The sequence below is a fragment of the Eublepharis macularius genome, chromosome 18 (genome assembly GCF_028583425.1).
Source record: "Eublepharis macularius isolate TG4126 chromosome 18, MPM_Emac_v1.0, whole genome shotgun sequence".
Classification (NCBI taxonomy): Eukaryota; Metazoa; Chordata; class Lepidosauria; order Squamata; family Eublepharidae; genus Eublepharis; species Eublepharis macularius.
Genome location: NC_072807.1, coordinates 39,583,019 through 39,610,166, shown reverse-complemented (window position 1 = coordinate 39,610,166; position 27,148 = coordinate 39,583,019). Strand labels below are relative to the sequence as shown.

Genomic DNA, 27,148 nt, shown 5'->3' with positions numbered 1-27,148 from the left:
CCCGTTTTGGCATCCCCCACCCCCGCGATTTCTTTCCTGGTCAAGTGGGTCATCCTTCTCAGGTCTCATTAAATAAGGAGAGCCAGTGGTCAGTTTTTGAAAAAGTGAGGAGGCCACACAGTTAAAGACTTCATCTCTGGCAGAACTGCTCGTCAGTGGTTCCCACACGGCTCTGCCTGGGACATTGGGAGTTGGGCGCATGGAGCCGCAGGGACAGCTAGGCGCATGAGGGACACAGGATGCCTTCACACTCCCATTAGTCAAGATCTACATGAACGGAACCCTCCTTGGCACAGGACTTTCCATGATCCACCCCGGGATTGCTGGGGTGACTGCATTTCCATGGCACCAGAGAGAGCTGGGAAGAAGGCAACTCGGAAAGAGGTGCTGCGTTCTTCCTGGGGCGTTTCCCCATGTGGGACCTCAGGAGGGGGTCAGGGATGTGCTCTTCCAAAGTCAGTACTTGGATTGGTACCTGGATCCACAGGTACTTATATGCAGCCACAGTCGACTTGCAGGCACACGACTCCATGCCAGGTTCTGGAGCAGATCAAGTGACGGGCACTGTGCGGCCCTGCTGCAGAAGGCAGACTTTAGAGGGGGGAGCAGAGTTTGAGAGGCAGCCACTGTACCTGAATGAGTAAGTGCTGGGTGGGATGCTCTCCAAGACATGCATATTGTTTGCAAGGCTTTCCATTTTCAGACTGGAGGCTCAGGGTCTGGAGCTCAATTTCACTGAACGGGGAGGCAGGTCCTTTGCTGACATCATTTGTTTGGGGGTTGAGCCTCTGAGAGGCAAAGGCTGCCGGAGTGGAGAGGCAGTAATTCATTTGCAGGAGGTGTGTGTACGTGCTGCTTGCTCCAAGGAAGACACCGTGAGCCCTGCGTGAAAGGGAGGGCAAGAAATCAGGGAGAAAACCACAAGCTTCCCCTGGAGATGGCAGCTAAAAGGCCCTGCACTGTGACTGCCACCGTGGTTCTTACGCTCTTCCTCTGGACTCACCTTTCCGTGCAGGCACCTGTGAATGGTAATGAATTTTGGCAATCTTTCTTACTGCTGTTTGTAAAGGATCGCACCTGTAATGCATGGCGCAAATGGGAAGCCATCAGGTGCCTCAACAGCATGCTCGTGTGTCTGTATAATGTGTGTATGTGTAGGTTGTGCTTAGCTTGCTTGATTCCTGCCCAGCAGGCTGCACGCGCTTGCAGTGGCTGCTAAAGAAGCAGTTTAAAGCACGGAGGGATTCGCTTGAATTGCCACAGCCTGGGATCCCAGCTGACTTAAGATGCTCAAATAAAAGACTTTTGGTTGGTTTGGCTTTTCAAAACTTACTGTTGGCTCTAGTAATCTTGCAGAGGAGTTAGCTGTGCTGACTGCATTAATCTGTAGTTGCAAAACCGTAAAGAGTCCAGTAGCACCTTTAAGACTAACCAACTTTATTGTAGCTTTCAAGAACCACCTTTGTCAGATGTGTGGCAGAGCCATGCTTATGCTCCAATAAAGTTGGTTAGTCTGTCAATCTGTCTAAGTTGATTTGGAGGGTTCTTTTAAAAAAATGTTTTGTTGATGAATTACATTTTGTGTGACTTACATGTGCATTACCTCCCAATAAAACAGCTCAATACAGTTGAGCGACAGTATTCTGCCCATTCTACAGATGCTGGGCAGATATTGAGTATTGATTGATTTGTAATTATCCATATATAGATCATTGCCATAGGAGAAAGTTGTAGTTTGAACGTTTTTATAATACAGGATGGATCACAGATGAAGGCAATTTGGTCTCCTGTACCTCTGCTATGATTTCTTCAGGACATTTTGTGCATATTTATTAAAAGGCATTTATTTTGTTTTGACCTTTTTGGTTCAGAGCTCACACAGGGCACCACCACCTGCATCGCCACAGAACTGATGGACTTTCTCAGTCCACTTTGTACATGACTTCAAAGAACGGTGCTACATAAACCAGTTGAGACTTACAGATTATGATGACCACCCCCACAGATTCCCCCCCCCATAACTTTATCAGCAATTAATACGGAACGATCAGCTGCAGCATATGAAGTGGTAGACTGTGAATGAGCACCATGCGCTGCAGACAGAAGGGACATGTGCCTTGTAAAGCGCATGAGGTTCGAAATGCAGTTGCAATTGCACCTTCCGGCAGGGCCACCCGCTGAACCAGAAGCCTGGAACGAGGCGTTTGTCACAGATGCCCACCAGTGGCAGGAGAGGGGCTGGAACAGGGTCACCAGGTCCCGTTTGGGAAATTCCGGGAGATTTGGGGGGTGGAGACCGGAAAGGGTGGGGTTTGGGGAGGAGAGAGGCTTCAGTGGGGTATCATGCCATAGAGCCCACCCTCCAGAGCAGCCATTTTCTCCAGGGGAACTGATCTTTGTCACCTGGAGATGGCTAGTAATTCCAGGAGATCTCCAGCCACCACCTGGAGGCTGGCAACCCGAGGCTGGAAGGTGTTTCAAGGGGCACGAGTATTCAGCCTTAGTGTTTAGGTGTGCACATTGACATACAAATGCATCCACATTTAATTTCTTCGATTGGGGAGGGGGCGAGCAGAATGACAGATCTAGGGGCTTACAGTAAAAAAACGAGAGTTTAAAGGCCATTCCCAAGAATGTTCTGAGGGACATTAAAAGAACAGCGATTTGCCAAAAAAAAATGGGGACTCACTGGGGTGAATACAGTCAATTGAAGCCCAGGTTAGGCAGCCACCAGAATTCTTGCTGTCTCTTTGCTGCTAAAACCAGGTTACATGGATTGAGTTTTTTTTTTAAATCTAGGAAAAGCAGCGTTCACTGTGAACAAGACTAAATTAATGCATGTTCAGAAAGCAGCCTGCCTCAGTCCTTAACGTCTCCATGCTTTTTGCTCCCTGATTAGTTTAAAGACAAACATGCCAGCAACCCTGAGGACGGGGATTTCTTCCTGCCAGCAGCCTTGAACATTTTTCACTGGAGAGGCTGGGTAGAAATTTGTGGCGCAAATAAAAGAATTGGAAACACCAATGTTAATGCTGCTGGAGTTTAACACAAGAAATGTGTATTTGCTCCTTCAAAAACCTCCAGTGTTGCTATGAGAACAAGAGGCAGGAGCACAGCTCTGGAAAGGGGTGGCGGGCAGAAGTGTTGGCTTGTTCTTACAAGATTTTTGTGGGAATGGCGGTGCTGGCCCTGACCGTTTCTTCCCACACAAGTCACACATGGAACCCACAGAAGATCCTTGCTACAAAAGGCCACTGACAGCAAAAGCCAAAGGAAAACAAACACTCCTGTTTTAAAAAAATGGCAAATATATCCCAAGCTTTCTCCTGCATTAGAGAACAAACTTTGGATTGTAGGGATTCAAGCTGCTTAGAGGATGCGGGGGAAGTGTTGTGCAGAAGGAAGGTTGGGGGGGATGGAGTGCTTTATTAACTTACCTGGAGCATCAAATAGTCCTTTGCCACCTGTCCTCCTCAGGGATTGACTGTCCAGTTGCTTCTGCAGTGGTTCAAGTTTCCTTTGGATGGGACAGCGGGGGAGACTTAAGGGGCCGGCAACATAATTCTGTTTCTCTGTGTATTCCCTCCATTTCATTACACACACATGCACACACACACGCAGGCACATGCACGGGGTGGGGGGGTCGGGGGGTGGTCTCTGCACCCGCAGGCCCTTTGGCTCCAGCCAGCTCACAGCTCTTCTGTGCCGTTTCTTCAAAATGCCACTCTGTTGCTTCCTATCTCCAATCTGTGCTCAGCTCTCCCCAGCCTCGCTTGGAGGGAGGGGGGGAGGGGGGGTTAACTCTTCCCACACCTTTGGTTTCACTGACTAAAACGACCCCCACCATGGCAGTTATGATCCATGGAAGGAAAAGATATATGCATTCTTTTTCTCTGCCTAGCTAATAATAGCGTGGTGGGGTGGGGGGGGAGGACAAATAAAGCTTCAGTCTGCCAGTTAAACATCTTTCCCTGCGCCACAGCTCCAGTCCAAATCACACACACACACACCCCACACACACCGTTGCAATTTACCTTTACAAAACTGCTGGGATGAGCTGATCGTACATCAGTTAGAGTCACGTTCAGTCGGGTTCTCAGCACCTGCTCCTGCAAGGCCAATTCTTAGCCACAGTAAAATTCCAGTCCTTAATCCCAGTTTGGTGACCTTTTCAGGAAAAGCCATTGTGACCGACCCATTCTCATAATCAGACAACAAACTCATATAAACCCCATTATGTTAAACTGGGGCATTTGTTTTATGCACTCAGCGACTTCATGAGAGAGACAGCCTGGTACTTGATCTTCACCATGTTCTACTCCTACGGCAGTTGTTTTAGTTAGAGTGTTTTGTTCTGCATGCATTTGTATTTTGTGCAAGGGAAGAAAGAAAGAAATGCCACCAGTGACGCGAGGCTCATAGCTATGTTCCTTTCCTTCCAGGTTCTAAATGGTCTTACCTGGGTAAGTACTGGCTTCAGTTCATGTTTTGAAATTGTCAATTCTTTATCCTGTACTTCTAATGTCAGATTAGAACCAGGAAATTATAATGTAGTTCACAGCATGTCATTTGTCCCCATGTTCACAAGTTTCCCATTCTTTTATGTGACCCGGCTTAACAGTCATGTGACGGGAGTCTGTGATGCCACCACAGCATGTGATACCTTAATGATATGGTTCAGCTATCGCAGGTCAGCCATCGGGGTTAAGGACGGTGTTTTCGCATCATGTGAACTCATGTGAACAATCAAGGGATTGTATTTTTTATACCCCATCTTTCTAAAGCTCAAGTTGATGTACTCCAATGCAGTAAAGCAATAAACAAATTTAAAACAGTTCCCAATCCCAGGCAGCAGTGAGGGAACATAAGCACAAACAATTTGTGATCCAATCTGGAACGACTTTGAACACTTAATTAAAACGTAAGTGCGATACATTCAAAAAGATGGGTATCGCCACCATGTTTTCGATGCAATTTAGCGATTGCAAAAGTAGACACTCTGAAGCTAATGGCCTCTCAACATCAGCAAGTAAAACTCCTCTCTCAGCGTCCAAGCAAGAACTTACAGAGTAGGACATGAGGAAATGCATTTGGATTTCTCGACTGAACTAGAGGAGTTAGCCGTGTTAGTCTGTAGTAGCAAAATCAAAAAGAGTCCAGTAGCACCTTTAAGACTAACCAATTTTATTGTAGCATAAGCTTTTGAGAACCACGTTCTCTTCGTCAGATGCATGGAGGGCAGAAGGAAACTGGCCAAATATAGAGGAGGAGAGGGGGGGGGAAGGGGGGAGGAGGAGAGGGGGGATGTAAACAACTCCTTTGATATGGAGTATCAAAATTTTGCTACTACAGACTAACACTTGCTGTTTTCTGCCTCAAGTTGCTTTTATTGGCTTACCTTCAGCGGCTTCTACACTCTTTGGATCGGGACAACTTGTTGGACCACGGCAGTTACACACGTCTGCTGGGGCCACCGCCCCCTTATTTCATGTAACTGGGGACTATATCAGCTATAGCTATTATTGGCAATAATATTGTATATTTACTGTTTTCTGGATTTAATGTTTCTTGTATTTTTGTATTACACACTAAACTTACAGGAAGTGGTTAAATTGCCTTGAATATTTTCCGCCTGGGGTGAGCTTTCTTTTGGTGTGTTACTACAGACTAACACGGCAAACTCCTTTGAAACTTTACACAAGCAAACTGATCCCCACACCAAAAGGAGCTGCCTGCATCTCCATATCAAAGGAGTTGTTTACATCCCCCCTCTCCTCCTCCCCCCCTCCCCCCCCTCTCCTCCTCTATATTTGGCCAGTTTCCTTCTGCCCTCCATGCATCTGACGAAGAGAACTGTGATTCTCGAAAGCTTATGCTACAATAAAATTGGTTAGTCTTAAGGGTGCTACTGGACTCTCTTCAACTGAACTAGAACTTTGATTCGAGGAGGGAGGCATTCCGCAATCCTGAGACAACAGGAATTTAATTGTTATTGTATGTTGATGGTGGCTGAACTCCCTTCCTGATAAAGCTGTGTAGATGCCGAATTGAAATGCGAACCTACTTATCCACCCCCAGCTCTTCCCCATGGAAATGGAAGGGATGAGCCACAAGATGAAGTTGGGAGCTAATTTTATGTATCTTTGCACATTTAAGAGCGGAGAAAAAAATCTCAGCAAGTGTGACAATGTAAAAAGGGGTGGGGGAGGAATTGATGGATATGCAACAAGAAATTTTTTCAGTTAATTTCATTGCAAATATGGAAGGTATAAAGGCCTTTAAAAACTGGGGAATTTTTTTAATAAACGTGGAAATAGCCGTTCTGATCAGATTAGACTTGGCGCCCAGAGGCTGGGATAAAGAACGAATGGTAACTAAATCTGCAGCTCTGAAAAGTGCAATCAAAAGTCAATCCATGGGGCATTCTACACATGTTCTGTTACTATTCAACAAGGTAGGTTGTAAATATCTCATCATGAGAAGGAAAAAAGAAAATGAGTATTTCAACTTTACTGGTAGAGGCATTAGTAAAGCAAGATTAAATCAGAGATTAGCCACTGTAGATCAAGTTCCTGGGCCATTAAATGCTTAAAAAAGTGAGCAGTTGCAAAATTTCATGTCCTTCTTTTAGTGAGCTTTACCAGCACCAGGCCCTGTCAAGGTCAGGTTTCTCCCTTGTTTCTAAAGAGAGGAAAAATGACGTTCTCAGACGCACGTATGAAAAATATCGAGGGGTATTCCAGGCTGGCTCGTCCGTCGGTTGCACAAGGGTGGCCTGATTTGTTTTACATGTCAAAAGCGATCTGTTGGGCAGGTAGCAGGAATAGGAGGGGAAGAGTACCTGTGGGAGCCCAGAGAAGGTTGTCGGATCAAGACTGACCTTGACGAAGTGCACCCAGGCTCATTACCTGCCCCAAATCCACCTGAATGTCCGCCTTCGAATTAAATCATCTCACCTTATGTGATCCCCACATCGGGGTGCAAGCCTAAACATGGTCCAAAAATACATATTTTGCAAGCCTAAACAAGTGTACTTGGTGGACCTGAACAAATCCAACTGTGTGTGTCTTTGCACAGAATAAAAGATCATTTCTATGGAAAATAATCATTTCCATAACAGCTTTAAATTCTCAAAAGGATTTTCATGAGGAGGCACATGAGGATTAAATGATTCAAGGTCACGTGAAAAGCTTTTGGAACACTTCCATACCAAACAGCTGAACTATGACCCTACACAAAATTGGCAGGGAGTAAGTCCCACTTATTTCACTATAAGCAGGGCTTTTTCTCAGCGGGAACGCGGTGGAACGGAGTTCCGGAACCTCTTGAAAATGGTCACATGGCTGGTGGCCCCGCCCCCTGATCTCCAGACAGAGGGGAGTTGAGATTGCCCTCCGCACCGCTCAGCGCTGCTAAACTCCCCTCTGTCTGGAGATCAGGGGGCGGGGCCACCAGCCATGTGACCATTTTCTCTGAGGGCAACCCACTGAGTTCTGCCACCTCTTTTCCCAGCAAAAAAGCCCTGACTATAAATATGCACAAAAATGGGCAGAATGATATATCAGTCCCATTGGACACAGAAGTCCCAGTCCACACGAACCCAGAGACATGTGCTTCAGCCTCCATTTTCACTTGAAAATGGGGGAAGCTGAATTTTAACCTTCCTCTGCACTGAAAATGCAGTGTGTGGCTCCTTCAGTGCAAAAGTACGAAACATGCAAACGAGAGAGAGAGAGACCTTGGGGTCATAGTAGATAGCTCAGTGAAAATGTTAACTCTGTGTGAGGCAGCAGTGAAAAAAGCAAACTCCATGCTGGGGATTATTAGGAGAAGGACTGAAAATGAAAAAGTGTAATGCCCCCGTATAGATCTCTTGTTGGGCCCCATTTAGAATACTATGTGCAGTTCTGGTCACTGTATCTCAAAAAGAACACGGCAGCACTGGAAAAAGTTGAGAAGAGGGCAAGCAAGACGATGAGGGGGTTCGAGCACCTTTCCTATGAGGAAAGGCTGAGGAGCCTGGGACTTCTCCATTCAGAAAATATATGAGTAAGGGGGAGGGGGACATGATAGAGGTTGATAAAATTGTGCATAGGGCACAAAGAACGGACAGAGAAAACTTCTTCTCCCTCTCCCAAAATACTAGAGCTTGTGAGCTCCCACTAAAGTTGATGGGCAAGAGATTTAAGACAGACAAAAGGAAGCATTTTTTTTTACTCAAGGAGTGATTAAAATACACATTCACTGCGAATGATAGCTACAAGTGTAGATGGAGCCAGTTTGGTGTAGTGGTTAAGAGCATGGGACTCTAATCTGGAGAGCCGGGTTTGATTCCCCACTCCTCTGCTTGAAGCCAGCTGGGTGACCTTGGGTCAGTCGCAGCTCTCTCAGAGCTCTCTCAGCCCCACCCGCCTCACAGGATGAGGCTTAGACTGGAGTAACTCTGCTTAGGATTTCCCTCTTACAGTCTGCCTTTCTCACTGAGACTCAGAGCAGATTTCACAATGTAAACGGATACAATCAACAAGAAGAGACAGCTAGCAATGTACTAGCTGTTACAGAATTCCATCAGTCACGGGGCTGCAGAAAGTCTTTTGTGTTGAAATTCCAAATTTATGTACTCACAACAGAAAAATTTAAAGCAGAACCAGAAACAGGGTAAAATGGGAGGGGTCTTAACTCCTGGAAAGAAGGAATAAAAATGTAATGCGTGTAAATTCTGGATCCCTTTATTGGCCTTCCTAGGTGCCGAAGGAGAAAAAATGTGGGCCAAGAAGTATCCCTTTTGTGGAGGATTGTTCCAGTCTCCCATAGATTTCCATGACGATATTCTCCAGTATGACTCCACTCTTTTGCCTATAGAACTGGAAGGCTACAACGTGTCATCTTTCGAACAGTTTATCTTGACGAACAATGGGCATTCAGGTAAGGGGAGAAACAGAGAAACAGGGCTGTAGCCACCAACGGCATCCTTCACGGTGGCCTACCTTACAGGGCTATTGCAAAGACTGCAACAAGCTTATGTGTCTGAAGCAGCCTGAATGCTGAAAGCAATACAAACGTGAAGGATTATTAAAAGGGGCTCTGTGCATTTCTCAGCCCTTCCCTAGGCGCCGAATCCTCGGGGCTCCTGCTCAGCAGACAAAAGCCTTCATCCCATCTCTCTTCCATGTTCTCTCACAGTAAAAATGAGCCTCTCCCCTACCATGAATGTCAGAAGCCTCCCCAACCGGTACTCGGCGGCTCAGCTCCACTTGCACTGGGGGAACCGGAACAAGCAGGAGGGATCAGAGCACACTATTGGCGGGAGACATTTCGCTGCTGAAGTAAGCTGGGCGTGCGCTGGTTTATTGGCTAGCCTTAATGATACACTCAGCGTGATGAGAAACCTTGCACAATCTGGGGAGGTTTCCATCATCAGAGCTGCCTTGGGATGCTACTTCGTCTCCCTTGGTGCTTCATGCTACTATGCAGGGCTTTTTTTCAGTGGGAACGCAGTGGAACGGAGTTCCGGCACCTCTTGAAAATGGTCACATGGCTGGTGGCCCCGCCCCCTGATCTCCAGACAGAGGGGAGTTTAGATTGCCTTGGAGATCAGGGGGCGGGGCCACCAGCCATGTGACCATTTTCGCCGAGGGTGATTTAAACTTTAAAAAACTCCCCCCTTGTTCCAGCTGACCCAAAGTGACGCCATTGTGCGGTCTTGAGTTCCACCACCTCTTTTCCCAGAAAAAAAGCCCTGCTACTATGGCCAAGCCAGAGAGGGTGGGGCCTGCTGTGATTCCACTGGAATAGGAAGCAAGATCCCTGGATTCGAGATCATTTTCAGGGCTTCCTCTGTCGAGGTGGCTGCTGCACACACGAGGGCCAGCGGCTGAGTCCGTGTTACAGATGCAGCTGTGTGAAGACCAAAGACTGGCCTTCAGCTCATAACACTTCTCTGAGAGCAATTCATTAAAGCCCATGTGCCCAAGTTTCAGCGCACGGCGCCTGTTTTCACACTGGAACTCAGCATGTGCAGCACCTCCCACAGTGCAGGCAGCCCATGAGAACGGGCCCTAATTTCAGGGCTCACTAATGAAAAGCCGCCCCCTCCCGCCTCCAGTCCCCCTCTTCTGTTATCTTTTTTCACATGCAGACTGTGGGGTGGAAAGACCTCACACTACTGCCTTGGCACGCTTTCACCTCCTCTGCCCCTTCTCGCCTGGCTGACTTCCCTCTCTTCTATGATGCTAATCTGAGAGGTGCTCTAGTGATCTTGGCTTGTTGGTTGGCTCCAGGAAGCAGAGCCGGTTCTTTCTGCATGCAGTCAGCCCCGAGGGGAAGACACGTAGGCTGCTTCAATTTGGTTTGTCCTTTTCCGTGCTCCAAGACTTTATTTTCTATGACAAACACAACTTCTCTCTCTCTCTCTCTCTCTCTCTCTCTCTCTCTCTCTCTCTTTGGCATAGAGACTTCAGTTCATGTGAAACTAACTTATCTGTGGCGGGAGATCATGTGTCTCTCTGCACTCTCACAGCTGCATTTTCATTTTCATCTGCTAATTTCAAGAGAGGACGGGCTATTACTTTAAAAGGAACAAAGTACAGCTGTCCTTTCAATTGTTCCATAACCCAAGTTTAGAGGCTTGCTCTGAGAACTGCCTGGGAGGAGGCCTCTATGAACACAGTCCAGTCCAATCAGTGGATTCAGCCATGAATTATGCTCGATTCCTTCGATTCATAACCACTAATCTGGTTATGTCTCAGCCTAATTATAAGTCTAGACCCCAGGGGGAAGTGCAGAAGCAACGAAGTGTAATTCCAGGTCAAGGACAAGAGGGCTGTGAATGCAGGGCTGGCCCAAGACATTCTGGTGCCTGGCAGAAAATCCACGTGCCACAATCCTCTCCCTAGATACTAACATGGGCACAACCTGCAAGGAAGCTCCCTCAGCAACCACTCACCATCAGCTTCCTGGCAGATCGTACCCTGGGTCGGATCTCTCAGCGTCTCACTCGACTGTCTTTAAGGGCACTGAAATCTCCCACCTGAGGCAGCTCTCCCTGGAGCTCAGAGAGGAATTCTGGAAAACCCATCAGGCATAAATGTCAACTTGGGTTCAATCCATCCAGCTGAGCAACCTCCATTTATTTCTTCAGCTTGGGAAGAAAATCATAGGCATTTGGAGTTGGGGAAGGGGCCATCTAGTCCAACCTTCTGCTCAAGGTACACGAGAGCATCTCTGACAGACAGTTGTCCGACTTTTAATTGAAGAGCTCCAGCAAGGAAGGCCACCCCCCCCCCCGGCCAGGTTAACAGCTTCCTCTGTTCAGCCATTCCCACCAGTAGGGCATTTCTCAAAATGTTCTGCTGCATTCTGCCCTCCAATAAATTCAGCCTATTTGCTCCAGCCTTGGCTGAATGGAGATTGCACAACTGTGAACGTTCCTGGCCTGCACAGCTCCTTGCTGCAGCTGTCAATGTGGTTTTGATTTTCAGAATGGTTGCAGAACTCGTAATTTTTAAAAACTAATTCTTGACTGCGTTTTTCTAAACAATGGCCTAGCCAGTAGGCCTTATTCTCTTTTCTAAGTGTTGTAAGCTTCTTATGCATTCCGTTGATCCTATTTGTCATTTTAATTCCTCTCTGTAGCTCCATATTGTACATTATAACTCTGACCAATATCTAGATATGAACTCAGCAGCAGACAAGTCGGATGGCCTGGCAGTCTTGGCAATCCTGATTGAGGTAAGAGGGTCTCTCTGGTCATGATTCAGCAATAACAGAGCTGAAAGCTGCAGAAGGCACTTGCCGCTAAGCAGGCTTCATTAGGCCTATTCAAGGCAACGCTTGGAGAAACACGCCCCCCCCCCCCGGTGTTGTTCTTCAGTACTTGACATTAAAGTTCCATTTCCCTCAGCCAAAAGTGATAACTAGTAACGCTCCCAGAAAACAGAAACAAGAAAATGCCACTTCGCTAAGTTAACTCACGTTAAGAAGTCAGTTTTCTGAGAACCAGCTTAAAACCTGCTATGCAGTTTAAAATATTATTTAAAGTATTTACACCTGCCTTTCTCCTGACCAAATCAGCCACAAAATACTCCCTTCACCACATTCCAGTAGCATAAGACCAGACTCACCTAGGCTTGGGAGAGGACAGCAATTTCCTGGCCTGGAGCATTCAATCCAATATTTAGTGTTAATTAAGAGCAAGCCCAGTCTTGTCAGATCTGGAAGCTAAGCAGGGTCAGCCTTGGTTAGGAATTAGATGGGGGACCTCCAACGAAGGCCAGGGTTGCAGAGACAGGCCATGGCAAAACACCTCTGTTAGTCTCTTGCCATGAAAACCTCACCAAGGGTCACCACAAGTCAGCTATGCCTTGACAGCACCCTCCTCCACCACCAAGAACAGAGAAGGTACAGGGGGAAAGGGAAGGTACTAAACATCAAACATCCCAGTTGATATTTATGACTCCTGCCCAAGGAGACCAAAAAGAACTGATTAATATGAAGAACTCCCGAACTCCCGTCACTTTCCTAGCATTTCTTGAGAGGTTTCTGAAGAAAGAGTGGTTCAACCAATCCAAGGGAGGGGAGGGGTACAATACTGACAGTCATAGCCAATGACAATATTTTCTCAGGCTCAGTCCACTGGGAAGATGAGCCAAGCCGTGACCTCATGGGGCAAAGGTGTTCAAAGGAGCTGGTTTACCAGATCTAGTTTGGGCAATCAGTTTCAGACGTTGTCTCCAGTAAGAGCCCTTATCTGAGGGAGACAAATGAAAGACTCCTGGGCGTGAGAAAAGTTCTATAAAGTGGATGTTTGGGCTTTTGAGTCACAAGCGTGACGACAGCAAAAACAAATGTGTGCATGAAGCTGTCTTACACTGAGTCAGGCTACTGGTCTACCAAAGTTACTGTTTTTTCCTCTAACAACAGTGCTCTGGGGTCTTGGTGGACATCACTTATTAACTACTTTTGTAAAAGTGGAGATGTTGGGATCAAACTTGTGACCTTCTGGGTACAAAGCAGAGATTCTACCACTGCACCATGGAAGTACCTCAACAACCATGTCTTTGGGGGATAATATATCATATGCCGTGAGATAGGGTAGGAGAGATTGCTACCCAAATTACCCCAGAACAAGCCGTCACACAGTTTGGCCATGGGGTGATGGAGACGACAGAAAAACAAGTTGCCGCCCTCCAGGGCTGGCCAAAGGTGGAAAATCCAAATATATCCCCCTCCCCAACATGTTAATTACCAAGGGACACAACCATCTGGGGTTGTGCTGGCCCCTTTGAAATGAGCTGTGCTAGAACAGATCTATCTGTCTCTGTCCCCGCCACCAAAAATGGTGCCTCCCCTCTGCTATGCAAAGTGTCTGTCTCACCTTCTCTCATGGCCCCTTCTGTTGCCTGGCCTTGTTTAGCTGAAAGACCTCTGGAAAGATATCATTCATATTGCATTTACTGAAAACAAAAAGGGTATCTCCCCCCCCCCCCGCCCAAATTTCAGATCCTCTAAAACATTTGGGTTGCATTGCACATCCAGTGTTACTTTGCTCCCAGCTGAGTGAACTATAATTATGACTCTTTTCTATTACTGTTCATTTGACCTAATTATGACTATTAGGTATTTTAGAATGAGGTAAAGGAGATCGCTAACCACGGGGCACCATTATTTGAGTGAGACCAGGTCAGGTGAAACTGGGAAAGAAAATGGGGCCCAATTGTGGAGCTGCTCATGCCTTGCCAAGAGGTTGTTATGCCCCTTCAATTGATGGCTTGGATTATTCCACCAGCAAAGAGGTAAGCCAAGCAGAAGGGCTGAGCCAAGACAGTCAGGAGCCTAAGGCAGAGAACCCACGTAGTCCTCACAAACGAACAAGCGGCCCAACCCACCAGACGGCCTCTTTTGCAAGCTCCAGTGAAGTCCTGCCCAATGGGCTTTTGCACACCTCTCATTCAAAGGGGCTGCAGCAAGAGAGCCTCTTGTTGGGCGGGGCCTTATAGCTCAGATCTGTGCTTCCCACCCTGCCGTCTTTCCTAGTGTCCAAAAGTGACCCTTAAAGTACCCAAGACCGCATACAACTGTGACTCCTTCAACAATCTGTCCTTTCCGTTTGATGCATCTGATGAAGAGAGCTGTAGTTCTCGAAAGCTTATGCTACAATAAAGTTGGTTCGTCTTAAAGGTGCTACTGGACTCTACTATTTTCCTCTCCGTTTGTTACAGATAGGCCAGTTCAATCCTTCCTATGAAAAGATCTTCAGTCATTTCCAGAATGTGAAATACAAAGGTACGAACCAGCTGCAAACAATTGCACAGCCCAGAGCGGTCAAGCCAGAAACATTCGATTTTGCCTGTTTAGGATAAGCCTGCGGGGCACTCCTTATTGGCTTGCTTTTATGTTGCTTTTACAAAGGCTTGAATGCAATGCCCGGGCAGAATACTGTATCTTGGTTCTAGTAACTAAAATTGTTTGATGGATTCCGCTACCTTAACGCACCTCTCCATGTGCACCCACGGACTGAGCGCCCACAACTGCCAGGCCCTTTACAGGTGAACACAGCCCTCCTTTAGAGGCAAGGCACAGCCAAACAGTGCAGCTAGCTGGCAAAAAAACCCCACTCATTTTGCTGAGCGCTCCGCCAGGAATGACGGGCAAGAGATCAAAGGGAAGTTTGGGGAGCACTCTACCCAAAAGGGAACAGCTGAGTGGTGGGACCTAAAGGACGCCGTTCCTGAAACATGGGCCCTCTTTTTCAGATCAGGAAACATCCATCTCCGCTTTCAATGTCCAAGAATTGCTTCCAGATAGACTGGACGAGTATTACCGGTATGAGGGATCCCTGACTACCCCTCCTTGCTACCCAAGCGTTCTTTGGACGGTTTTCCGAAAGCCAGTACAAGTTTCACAGGAACAGGCAAGTCACTATGAAAAAGGTGTTAGTGTGAGTTCTCAAGCTCACGGCCCTGCCTGTAATTTTGTATAAAGAACATGCACGCCCTTTCAAACGTTCTGCCCACACTAAACCATGGTTTGATGCACTGAACCGTGGTTTCTGTGATCACCTGCATACAGGTCACTTCACCATGGTTAGGATTGGAAACCATGGTTTGAAGTTAATTGATTAACTCTCTGTCTTTAGTGTGGTTTCATGTGTTTGTTTCATGTATTGTGGTTATGCAGACACAGTCTGGCGGCATTCCTGTCTCACTCCCAGCCCTCAATACACTTCCTGGCTTACAATTGCTTGGCCAGAGTAAAGGCAGCAAAACCAACATTTGTCAAGAGAAACCAGGATTTCAGTGACTGCCTGCATGCAGAAACCTGGTTTCACTAATTATCCGTAGTTAAAATGAACCATGGTTTTGGATTATGTCTGAACCTTACCGGCATGGTCCAATTACAATGGAATACACCAACTGTCACACAACCATTAAGCAAGGAAACAAATTGCCCCCAAGGCAAATGCACTTTCCCCCTTCAGAGCGTGATGTGTTTGTGGGTCCCGTTCACAGCTGCTGGCCCTGGAAACGGCTTTGTATTGCACACAGCAAAATGATCCTGCCCCCCTGGAAATGGTGAATAACTTCCGGAGAGTTCAGGAGTTTGAAAGGATGGTTTTAGTCTCCTTCCGACAAGGTAAGCAACACGATATGCCTCTGTGCAAATTACTATTTTAATTGACTTAACTTTCCTGTTTTGTGTATGAAAACAATCTTGTCTGGTAGAAGACTTTAGTAACAATGTCTAATTTTGCCCCTCACCCAATTTAATGCAAAAAAAGTACTATTTCAACAAACAGGAAGTCCTTGATGCAATTCTCTTAATGAGGGTTAATTCTCACAAGTGGTTTGTCACAATACTTTTTCACCGTTGCATCCTGGTGACCCACACAGAATGTAGCCTGGTGAAAGGACAGACAGTGCTCCACCCCAGAGAATTGGCTAGAGTGGACACTCACACACCCTCTGTCTGTCATGGGCTCTGCCATGAAACGTGCTCAGGGTTGGGGCTTCCCTGTGCTTCACCAGCACATCACAAGATTATGGCACTAAAAGTGTATTACTGTGATGTGTATTAGGCAGCAGAGGGACTAAGGTTGCGTGGGGGTGGTGGGGACAAAAGCCGTAACCAACTGCCTTGCAATCAGATGCATCTGACGAAGAGAGCTGTGATTCTCGAAAGCTTATGCTACAATAAAGTTGGTTAGTCTTTAAGGTGCTACTGGACTCTTTACTATTTTGCTACTACAGACTAACACGGCTAATTCCTCTGGATCTAACCCATCTGAGCACCAATTTTCCTTTTAAATTCCAAGAGTGTAAATGCTCCCAAAATCAAAACAGGGAAATGTAGTCTCCCGGGGTAAGCTCTGTTGATCAGAAAGTGGGCCAAGCTGCAGGTTAGGGGCATGATTTTATTGGCTAAACCTCTCAAGTTGCCATGAGGACCTGAGGCCTGAGTCTTCATGAACACAGCAGTGCAGAAAACAAGGTGATTGTGAACCTAAAGAGAACCACAACTTTGCATTGCAGGGAGACTCTTTGTGAGGCATTACAAAGGATCCGACGAAGCTCTTGAGGAGATTGAATTTGACACGTAAAAAACAGAAAATACTCATAACACTGGATTGCAAAAGAATCCACTGTCATGGGTGCAAAAATTAGCCATCTCTGATTCATGTGTAACGCAAGCTCACAAGGGGATGGACACATCAGTTCAAAGGCAAAGCCTGGCCCCTCCCCTGCCCCCACCCCCAGTAAAAGAAAAAAGAAAAAAAGAAGCACATGTGTAATTGGGCAGGAACTCAGATCTGATTCAGGAAAGTCCAGCATTTTTTTTTTTAATTTGGCTGTTTCTGTGCAAATCTGCAGTCTCATAGCGCCATGTTGTGCAATAAAGAAAAATACACTTGAAGTGCAATCCTAGGCAGAGTTACTCCAGTCTAAGCCCATTGAAACCAATGGGAGTAGACTGGCCTAACTGTGCTTAGAATTGCATTGCTGGATATTGTCATGTAGCTACAGATGAACTTGTGTGTGGAGGGGGCTTCCAATTATTTTAAAACAACCAGACAGGAGCCCTGTATTTATTACTTTGATTTACAGTAGTGCCATCAGAGACTTTGATGGAGGTAGTGACAGTAGAGCACGGATCAGAGAGTATTATGGTCTACTAACAGCCTAGAGAACACCACTTCATGCCCTGTTTCCTCTTTCACACCAGCCGTATCAGAATTTTCGGAGCGCTTTGCTTTAAATTGCTCAGTTTGGTAGCCTGACTCTTGAATAAATCAGTTTTGCAAAATAGGCTACAATTCTGCATCCCAAACCCAGGGCTTTTTTTCTGGGAAAAGAGGTGGTGGAACTCAGGATTGCACAATGATGTCACTTTGGGATAGCTGGAACAAGAGGGGGGGGGAGTTTTTTAAAGTTTAAATCGCCCTCGGCAAAAATGGTCACAATCTCAACTCCCCTCTGTCTGGAGATCAGGGGGCGGGGCCACTGGCCATGTGACCATTTTCAAGAGGTGCCAGAACTCCGTTCCACCGCATTCCTGTTGAAAAAAAGCCCTGCCCAAACCTAATAGAAAAACACCAAGATCAAGCTCACTCCATTTCCATTGTAGATGTAACAGTTGCTTATTCTGGGTGAAGACTGGTAACCAGCTCCCCCATAATGCCAAAAATGTTGCTTATATCCTTGTTTATCAGACAAAATAAGTTTGCATCAATAGTGTAAGTTGGATTCTTGGCTCTCTGAAACATGCGCAGAGCTGTCAAGTGTACGCTCAAATTGCAAACTCAGATTTGGTGCGAAGGATTTTGTCCTAAATTTTCTGCCTCACCCTCTGTTGAGCCTTAGAAGTAAACAAAAAGCTGAATTTACTTGAAAATCATAAAAGATGGCAAATTTTTCTATTAAAAAGATTTTTTTGTTCTCTCCTTAAATGAGCAGTGACTGGTTTAGGAAATAATGGTGATTTGGTGGTGGTGGGGGGGGCCCACAGACACTGTTTTTCTAATTTTATTCTGCTTTGTATTTTTGTACTGGTCGCAGATTTATAATAAAGCAAGATCTAAACCTTTACGAAATATTTAATTCAAAGAAAAAGAAAGACGTTAGAAAAATGACACGTTAGAAAAATGGTAACATCTCTATCGCATGAGTAGGTGTTACCTCCTGGCTGCCGCTCAGGATTAGGCATTCCTCTCCCACACTTGTTGCTGTCGACAATGAAGGCCAGCAGCCCAGTCCAGGCCAGTGCAGCGCTTCAGAGCATGTGCACACAGCAACCTGGACAGTAGGACAGGTGAACAGTTGCTTCAAACAGAACAACAGAGGCATGCACAGATATTCTCTGCATCATTTGCACAACTGACTGTCCTAGCGGCACTGTTAAGGCACTCTTTGGTCATGCAGTATCAGAGAACATGCCAGTTTTATACAGAGTTTGACTGAGAGGGCCAGACTGGCACAAACCAATGAATCACAGAGCTCCTTCTGGAGTGCTTCAGTTCACAGGTCTCTTGAAAACAATTGTAGGTTTTGCTTGTTCAGAGACGTCATTTGCATACCTTTTTATGTCAAAGAAGTGACTGATGGATTCTACCAAAAACAGGGGAGAAGCACTCTAGAAACCAGAAAAAGCTTTTGCAAAGGCTTTCTCTTTGACATTTGATCTTAATGAACAGGGAGATCTTTCTCACTCCTTCATTTAGACAAGATCAGCTTGTTTGGTTTCTTCAGGGGAAGGAAAAATAACAGAAAACTGTGAAATAATATTTTGAAGTGATTCTTTCAGTATGCAGAGGAAGGATAACTAGTTTCAAACAGAGCCAGATTCAGGCCCAGCACCACCTTAAAGGCCAACTAGAACTCCAGGGTATCAACTTTCAAGAGTCAAAGCATCAGCATCTGACAAAGAGAGCTTTGACTCTCGAAAGCTCACAACCTGGAGGTCTAGTTGGTCTCTAAGGCCTACTGGGCCTGAATCTTGCTCTTCTCCTACAGACCAACGTGGCTCCCACCTGAAGCTAGTTTCAATTTGGAGAGAGATCAAGATGGGTAGCCATGTTAGTCTGTCTGTAGCAGTAGAAAAGAGCAAGAGTCCAATAACATCTATAAGGCTAACAACATTTGTGGTAGGGTAGGAGCTTTTGTGAGTCATAGCTCATACCCTAACCACAAATTTTGTTAGTCGTATAGGTGCTACTGGACTCTTAGTCTTTCATATACTTGCAAGGTGCATATTCTTCTCCAGCAGAGAGAAAAACCGTTTCAGTCTCGGGGCGCTCAGCCCATGAAGGCTTTCGCCACCCTTAACTTAGCACTTTAAGGTTCTACAGGCGTCTTGTTTTTGCGGCAACAGAATTACAGACTTTAAAGACTTCTGTAAAAGGCCTTAACTTAGTAAATTCACAAAATTGAGCAGGGGACCCCAGAGCAACCATCGAGCAAGATTCCCAGGGCAGGAGCGTTCAAGAGTCAGAGCTCCCCCATGACTACCCGTTTGAAACGGGATCAGCGGCAATACTGGAGACTTTCCCAGGGAGCATTTAGTAAATGTACTTCATTCCGAGGATGTAGCCGTTTTGCTTGCCTCATAAACTGGAGAGCCTCGGGAACCTCCGTGCGGCCAAACCTGGTCTGAAGGCTGCAGGTGGCTATCAGGCCGACAGGCTGGGCACCTGAACTGCATTCATTTTGCTCCTATTGGGTTTCTTTTTCACTTTTAACCTCTGGGGGACACTGAAGATACCTGCAGAAATTCGCACCGAGCCTGGCAGATGGAAGAGAACGGAAACGTTGAGTCTCCGGATCCAGACTCCTCAGTCTGGCCAGGTAGAAATGCAAGTCCAATGAGCAGTTATGTCTAAATCTGCCACCCAGACACAAACACAAAAGGCAAGTCTGGAAGAGGTTTGCAAGCGTTTGGGATGGCAGGATTCGAGCATACTGTGTGGACTTCCATTTCTCTAGCGCTGGCGGTTGCTGCATGAGCACTGGCGTCCTTGGCAAGCCAAACGCGAAGGCGGCACATGGCAGCGCGGTCTCATTTGTGCCTGGGCTTTGCATGCAGTCGGTGATTACTTTGCCTAATACGTTCCCTTCTCCCGATAACAGCCTGCAGTGGTATCTTTGGCACATTTACCTTTTCTGGCATTAGGATCTAAAAAGGTCATCCTCGGGGCTTTACCTTCATTTAAACTAATGTTTATAATGTTGCGCCAGTATGAAAAGATTATTCAATTCTACTGGGTAGGCCAAAGGTTCTATCTAGTCCAAAACTCTGTTCACCACTCATGGGTAGGATTTTACTGTGGACACATGAAAGAGGGACCGTCTCACCCAATTCCCTTCTCATGTAGGACTGCCCTAGACTGTCCTTTGTCTACACAGACCCTGTGATCTTTCCAGGGGTCAAAAGGGACCTCAGTAGGAACATGGGTAGGATCCTGGCCAATAGCCTGGGAGATGCTCTCAGGATGGAAGCCACAATCAAGGCGTAAAGATAACAGCCCACTTCCACTATTTGTCCCGCAGCAATCAGCATTTAGAGGGATCTTGGAGATGGGGTGTGATACACTCCTGGACTCCTGGTAGCCATCCTCATGCAGCCACCGCCACTGAAGGGTTGGGCTGCATGTGGCCAATGTAACTACATGGTCACGGCCAAGCCTTTAACTATGCATGAACATTTTGCATGAGTGTAAATAAGCACGAGCATATATCACCTTTAAGCCCAAACAACTTGTGTTTCTGGGCAGCCATTCACAGATGCTTGTGAGCATCCTGCAGCCCCTCCCTCCGCCACGCAGGGAAGAAAGATTTCTACTGCAAATCATGCATTGCTTCTGCTCCACTGCCTGCTTCATTCTTAACAGGATGACGTGCTAGGGTTCCGCTTCTAATTTGCAAAAAACGATGCATTCTTTAACCCGGTGTGGGAGGCCACTCATTTCAGTTATCTTCTGCAGTCTTCTTCCAATACCAGTTACCATTTCACAAATAATCAACTGGGGCAAGACAGAGAGAGCGAGAGAGCGAGAGAGAGAGCGGACATGCATCACCCATGTCAATTATTACCAGTCATGAAAGAGGCCACAAATAGAGAGGCATGGGGCACTAGATGTAAAACACTGCAGAGCTGTGGCCAGGGCGGATTGGCCATTATGGCCATCGGGACATTTCCCAGTGAGCCAGTGGCTTGTCCCCCCACCTGGGCCACACTAGCCCAATGGCGAGAAGTGTAGCAGCCAGCCAGCCCCCACCCCGTTGTGTGCAGTATGGGAATGGTGGCAATGATACCGGCCTCTTCCAGGCTCTTCCTCCCTCTCTCCTTCGCGAAGGAAGCTGAGACAGGGTCAGAGCAGGCCTGGCCCCCTTTCCAGTGGGTTGAGCATCCCATAAACCCACAAATGAGGGATGCTCCCAGCATCTGGCATTGTGAGGTCAACTGCCCCTCAACACAGAACTACTTAGGAGGGAAAACGTCTTGGGCCAGCCCTGGACATGACAGAACTTTTGAACGGATGATCAAAAGAATCTGGTGATGTCTGTAACTAACAGCCCAAAGAAACCTAAACAGCAGAGAAACACGAAGCTCTCTTTCTCCACATGTGTAAGCCATAGTAGGTCCATAGCTACTCTTTTCACAGTTAGCTATTGATTCAGTGACAAGCAAACCTCCCTGCAAATGCTAAGACCGAAGCCACCCTAATGAGAGAGATTATTCTTGTGTCCTCAGCGTTGATTTTGGTGGAATCATAGTGATTTTACATTTTCATTTTCCTTCCCCTGCTTTTGTCAAGACCCGGTACGCAGTGGACTGAGCATAGGTACGTCTGCATCAAGAACTCACTGCCCCATAGCCACCCCTTTGATTTACACGATGATTACGACCTCTCCCCTTCAAAATCCGTCTGTTAATCTCCGCCTGTCTTCCTGCATGCCGTCCCAATGCAACTTCTTCTCAGCCTGCAACAGTAGACTTGAATAACTTGAAACTAATCAATCAAAAATGCTTAATGCGTCTGTTTTAGCTACAGGCCTCACAGCAATATCCGGAACTCGAATAAGCACTTCTCTGGAGAAAAGAGGGTGCAGATGATTGAATCCAAAAGCAACAGCGAGTCAACGAGGGCTGGCCTAAGACAATGCAAGGGAAAAAAATGCACACTCGCTAATTAAGAGGTGGTAAAAAAAAATCAATGCAAGCCCCTGTGAAACGTACGGGAACTGTACAAATAACACTGAAGATGGAATCAAAATATTAATAATAATAATATTTAGTATTTGAATCACTTGCTTCTCCAAAGCTCTGCCTCATCAGGGCCAATCAATTGTAACATGCATGAATCTTTCTTCAAAAATGCCCCCAACTATCTGTCCATTTTGATCTTCCTTCATAGGGGCTCTCCACACCCAGCCACAGCCGAGGCAAGTTTAGGTTAGGATTTAGCAGTTACTAATGTCAACTTGCTTTTTCTCCCACCACCCCACCCTACCAGGTTTTGTGCTGTCTGTTGTGGTAGCCAGTAGTCTCGGGGCTGTTGCTGTCTTGGCCCTTGCCTTTTGGCTGATTCGAAGGAAGAAGAGGTAAGACGTTTCACTGCTGTTGCAAGAGCTGCTGGCTTGGTCTCCCAATGCTCGGTTTGTCTGCTGTTCTGAGTAGCAACCAAATCCCATTTTATTGGTCTAGCAGTTATTCTAGCTCTCTTCAAATCACCTCCCAGTGTCTTTGGTCATCCTCTCCCACCCTTGGGGAAGCTGACCTGAGGATCAGTCCTACCTCTTTGTTTTGACCTGCATCCCTTAGCTGTGGGCGCATCTCATGAAAACAGCAGAGATTTGAAACTAAGCTTGTGCACTTGGCAAAAGAAAGGTAGATCCACTACAGAAGGAGAGCTGTCTTACAATAAATTAGGGAAGTGTCCAGTCTTTCTCAATACTGGCCACTCTGACGGGCCTTAGAGAGCCAGCTCCACCAGCAGAGATACTTGGGCTGGACGTGCTTTGGGTCAAAGGTGGACCTTTCCAATGGGAAGCACGGGTGCTGTACTCTTGAGCTTTGGCCCGTTCTCAAGCAACTGCACCTCTCTACTCACTGAGGCACTAACAGAAGGGGGGAAATCCACACATCTGGTTTCTCAGTTTGCAGTTTCAACTTTTGCTAACCCAGCTGTTTTGCTTCAGCAGCAAAAGGACAAAGGAAGACAAAGGTGTCATCTACAAACCAGCCATCAGCAAAGAGGAGGAAAATACCTCCAAAGCATAAGCGTCTACCGTGTAACTGAATCAGCCTTCCACGCGAGGCACCATCAAACATTTTCATATTCGTAACAGCTCAGCAGCCCAACGATTCCTGTATCTCTTGCCTTTGTCTATCAATCAAACCAAGGCTTTTGTTTTTCCTGAGCACAAGAATGGGTGTATTCAGCTGTTTGCTCTTGTGCAAGATGATATGAAAGGACAAGCGGTTTGCTCTCAGATCAATGTAACTGGTACGTGCCTTTATGCATATCCCAACAGGCTCGGCACCAAACAGCCTATTAGCAGCTGTGAGGAGCTTGGTTTGTGCTATTGTTCTACACGTGAGATTGCCTGCTGGCAGAAAGCATCCAAACGGGAAGAAAGTCATTTGCACAAATGTATTGCATGGGTGGGAATCTCCCCCACCCAAAATGACATTTGTACTGGCAGTGCTAAGGAATCACATTGAATAGGTGCATCTAAATGACACTCTTTGTGAAAACACTAAAGGGTCTGTCTGAAATATTATTGCTAATGATGGAACTGGAAAAGCGGGGGAGGGAAAAAGAGCAGACAGTTGTCAAACCTGCTTCGGAAGCACATTCAAAACAGGACTGGAAGTACTGCTAAAATACCCTAAAATTGGGTAGAAAATTCCAGCAGGGAAGGGGACCACGCATTTCCCTAGGTTTCTGGTTTTATGCTTCAGCACCAAACCAACTCTCACAAGCTTGTTTTCTGAAAGGACACTAAAGTGATTTTTTAAAAAGCAAAACTCGAACTGTGTTTTCAGCAACTTGACCAAGACACGCCAGTTTGTTGCCGAGTAAAGCAGCAGCTAGACAAAAAACAACATTGTTGTTTTGACTGTCCCAGCCCAATGAATCAGACCTCTTTTTAGATCTGAGCAAATGGCTATTCAGGTAGAAGATAAGTAATGCTTGAAGCCACAAGCTTCAGCAATGCATCACAGATGTCCTGAAATACGGCCACTTCACCCCTTCAAGTATACAACTAAACAGAAATGAAAATCCCTCAGCCCCAGGGAGAGCCCTAAATCACTACTCTGTGCTTTGGATCCTATTACAATTTTTCTTTCCTGGATAGTTTCGGCTTATACTATTGTCGGCATACACTACTAAAGTACCAGCAATGAGATCTCAAAATTAATGTTGCCAGAAATTTTTTTAACAAAACATGATTGTTGGACTCTCAAAAGGCTCATGGATTGGGTCTCTGAACTGTGCACAGTTGTGTGTGGGGGGGCCCTGCATCCTCTGCCTCGTCTCCCGTTTGTAAGCCAATTTGCTGGTTAGTCTATGCTGCCACTTTTGGAGGCATGGTACGTGTCTTTAAAATCCTTGTGGAAACATTACAGACTGTGTTATCTCTAATCAGGTAAGGGCAAGAGTTTGGATGCCAAAATTGGACCGGGGTGGTGGCTTCCATGAGAAGCACGGTTGAGAAGAAAACAGAGGGCATCTTGCAAAAAGCATGGAGGGAAATATCCAAACACAGAAGGGGATAGGAGTTGATATACCGATGTTTGCTGATTTCATTATTTTCGGGCACAATCCAACCAAAGCTAAGGACTTTTAGATACTCTTACTTTTGGTGGAAGTGAGCTGTGCAACCATTTAATACTCCCACAGTGCCTAGAAGTGACTGATGTAGTATTTCAGTGGTGAACAGAGATGGTCATTCGGAGGGCTGAACAACAGAACAGGCTAAATACTTGTTCACTGGTTCTCAGAACATGAGATCCAATCAGTTGGCGACAGACAGGCAAGACTCCAAGGCTGAGGACCAACCAACTGGCATCTCCTAGATCTGGGGAAATGATAGCAAAAAGCATACATTGGATTTAATCCTCTGGAGTTCATCGGGATGCGTTTGTTAGGTCCCCGAAAGCACCAAGGTGTCTTAAAATGCTCTTAAAAACGTATCACGTGTTGATTTAAGGAGTGTCAGGTATGAGATAGCCGGCGTGTTTCAAATAAAACAGGTCAAATCACAAACCTGAATGTGTGAGTTGCAGACTAAAGAAATCATGTTGTGAGTTGTGACAATGGGTAGAAGCTGCAGCTTTGTACCAGAGGTTCTGTCTTGTGATAACAAATTTTATATAAACAAAATCAGTAATATTATCTTCATGTAGCAACAAACAATAAATATTTTTATCTAGACTTCTGTGGTGGCTCCTTTTCTTCTTCAAATATTTACTGTTCCATCTCTTCCACGCACAAAATTCTCTTCCTGAGGGGACAGCCCTGCCGAGAAACTGTTTCCTCCCAGAGCTTCCTTAACTAGTCCTTTTGATGCATTTGTTATCCAAGCCAGTTACTATGAGATGCCTTAACACTGTCTATAAGATGCCTCAAGATGTGCTGGGCTTGGCTGCGGGGGGGCCAAGGGAGAGAGGGTGCCACGAAAGCAGGCAGCTTGGAAAACACAGGCAAACGGGCACATCTGAACCCAGCAACGTCGCCAAAGCTAACTGGGTGTGGGCATGATCAAGGCCTGGATGGCAAACTCCACACGATGCCACCTTGAGTGCCAGGAGGAAAGAAAGGACAGATACAAATACACAAACTAGCAAGGGTGTTCCAGTGTGGAATGTCTGAAATCCCTCCCGATATTACTGTGTTAAGGTTTCTAATGCCTCCTATGTTATTTTTTTTAAATTGTACTAACGTTCTGCTTTTCTATCATACGTTGTAGGTAATTTTTTAAAAAGTTCAAATATAGAAAATTTAAAAAAGCAAAATACATAAAAATAAGACACCCACAGAACTAGAAAACTACAAATAAAACAGCTGCCAGCACTACCAGGAAATGGCAGCAATGTTGGAGAGTCAATATTTGCTTGCTCACTTCCAGAATAAAAATGCATCAGAAGGCAATAAGACTGTGCGGTGCAGTGGTTAGTACTTGCTTAAGATTTGGGAGTCCCAGGTTTGAATCCCTACTTTACCACGAAGCTTACAGGGAGACCTTGGGACAACTGCCCTCAAACTAACCCACCTTGCGGTGGCAAGGATAAAATGGGAGAAAGAGAACCACGGAGGCCGCTGTGAGCTCCTTGGTGGCAAAGCAGGATATAAACAACTAGATGGATGGGAGATGGGCAGCCTTCATGGGGCAGGGAATTCCAAAGGCTAAGAAAGCTTCCCCTGCGTGCCCGCCAATCCATCTCCAGTAATGCAGCCACACAAGCCAGGGCACCAGTAGAGAACCTCACATTTCTCTAGTATGATCCTAAAGGTCAAGATTAGCAGAAACATAAATGTAAGATGACGAGTTCCTACTGATTGTTTTTCACACTGCAATAGGAATAATTACAAACCAGCATCACGCAAGTATTACGTAGGAGCTGGACCACAACCAAACAGGCGTCAGAACAGCCGCTGTTGGGGTCAGACCACAAAGAGAGCTCACTCACTTGCAGGAAGCAAGAGATGCCCAGCTAGGCCTTCTCCTGGAGCTGCAATGGCACAGAGCCCTTCGGGGGTGCCCCGGAGCTATTTTCTTACTATCTGTTTGGGATACGTGAGGCGCCCAGTTTAGCACTGCTGGTGTTTTGGGAGGACAGGTATGGCGAACCTGGAGGAGGCTTTGTCTGGTTCTGGCCTCTGAAAGTTACGGCGCTGATTTGCAGTGACAGCACAAGGCCTGAGCAAGGCCTGAACATGAGCCACACCACAACCCTGCCCTGTTAAAGAGATGTGAACCCATTCTGAAGGAGCTGCTTGAACAGGTAACAAATCCACAACATAATTGGTTTGTATCGTATTATGACTGATAATTTTAAAAAACCAGGCCGTCATGCTTGGCTGTCACAGCCCCAATGATGACTCTGAGGGCGTTTCAAGGATGAAACAATAATAATGAAAAGATCT

At 46.2% G+C, this 27,148-nt stretch overlaps 1 protein-coding gene across 4 annotated transcripts; it reads left to right on the top strand.

The window, feature by feature from the left end:
• The first annotated feature begins 853 nt into the window (after window positions 1-853).
• CA12 (carbonic anhydrase 12) lies at window positions 854-25,435 on the top strand. 4 transcript variants are annotated; one of them, XM_055002191.1, is made up of 11 exons: window positions 854-1,028; window positions 4,443-4,463; window positions 8,746-8,925; window positions 9,184-9,326; window positions 11,635-11,730; window positions 14,220-14,283; window positions 14,754-14,911; window positions 15,510-15,633; window positions 21,809-21,835; window positions 22,508-22,595; window positions 23,196-25,435. In XM_055002191.1, exons 1-11 carry the CDS (start codon window positions 938-940, stop codon window positions 23,272-23,274), a joined length of 1,071 nt encoding a protein of 356 aa, XP_054858166.1. In that variant the 5' UTR covers window positions 854-937; the 3' UTR covers window positions 23,275-25,435. The 4 variants fall into 4 exon arrangements, with proteins under 4 accessions (XP_054858166.1, XP_054858165.1, XP_054858168.1 ...); XM_055002190.1 differs by having other exon boundaries at window positions 23,193-25,435; XM_055002193.1 differs by lacking the exon at window positions 21,809-21,835.
• The last annotated feature ends 1,713 nt before the right edge of the window (window positions 25,436-27,148 follow it).

What these genes read in the sequence shown, in the direction of transcription:
- CA12 (XM_055002190.1), top strand. Translation starts at nt 938, where the DNA reads ATGGCAGCTAAAAGGCCCTGCACTGTGACTGCCACCGTGGTTCTTACG. An exon ending in CCAGAATGTGAAATACAAAG is followed by an intron (nt 14,284 to 14,753) that starts GTACGAACCAGC and finishes CCTCTTTTTCAG; the next exon opens with ATCAGGAAACATCCATCTCC. An exon ending in CTGATTCGAAGGAAGAAGAG is followed by an intron (nt 22,596 to 23,192) that starts GTAAGACGTTTC and finishes GTTTTGCTTCAG; the next exon opens with CAGCAAAAGGACAAAGGAAG.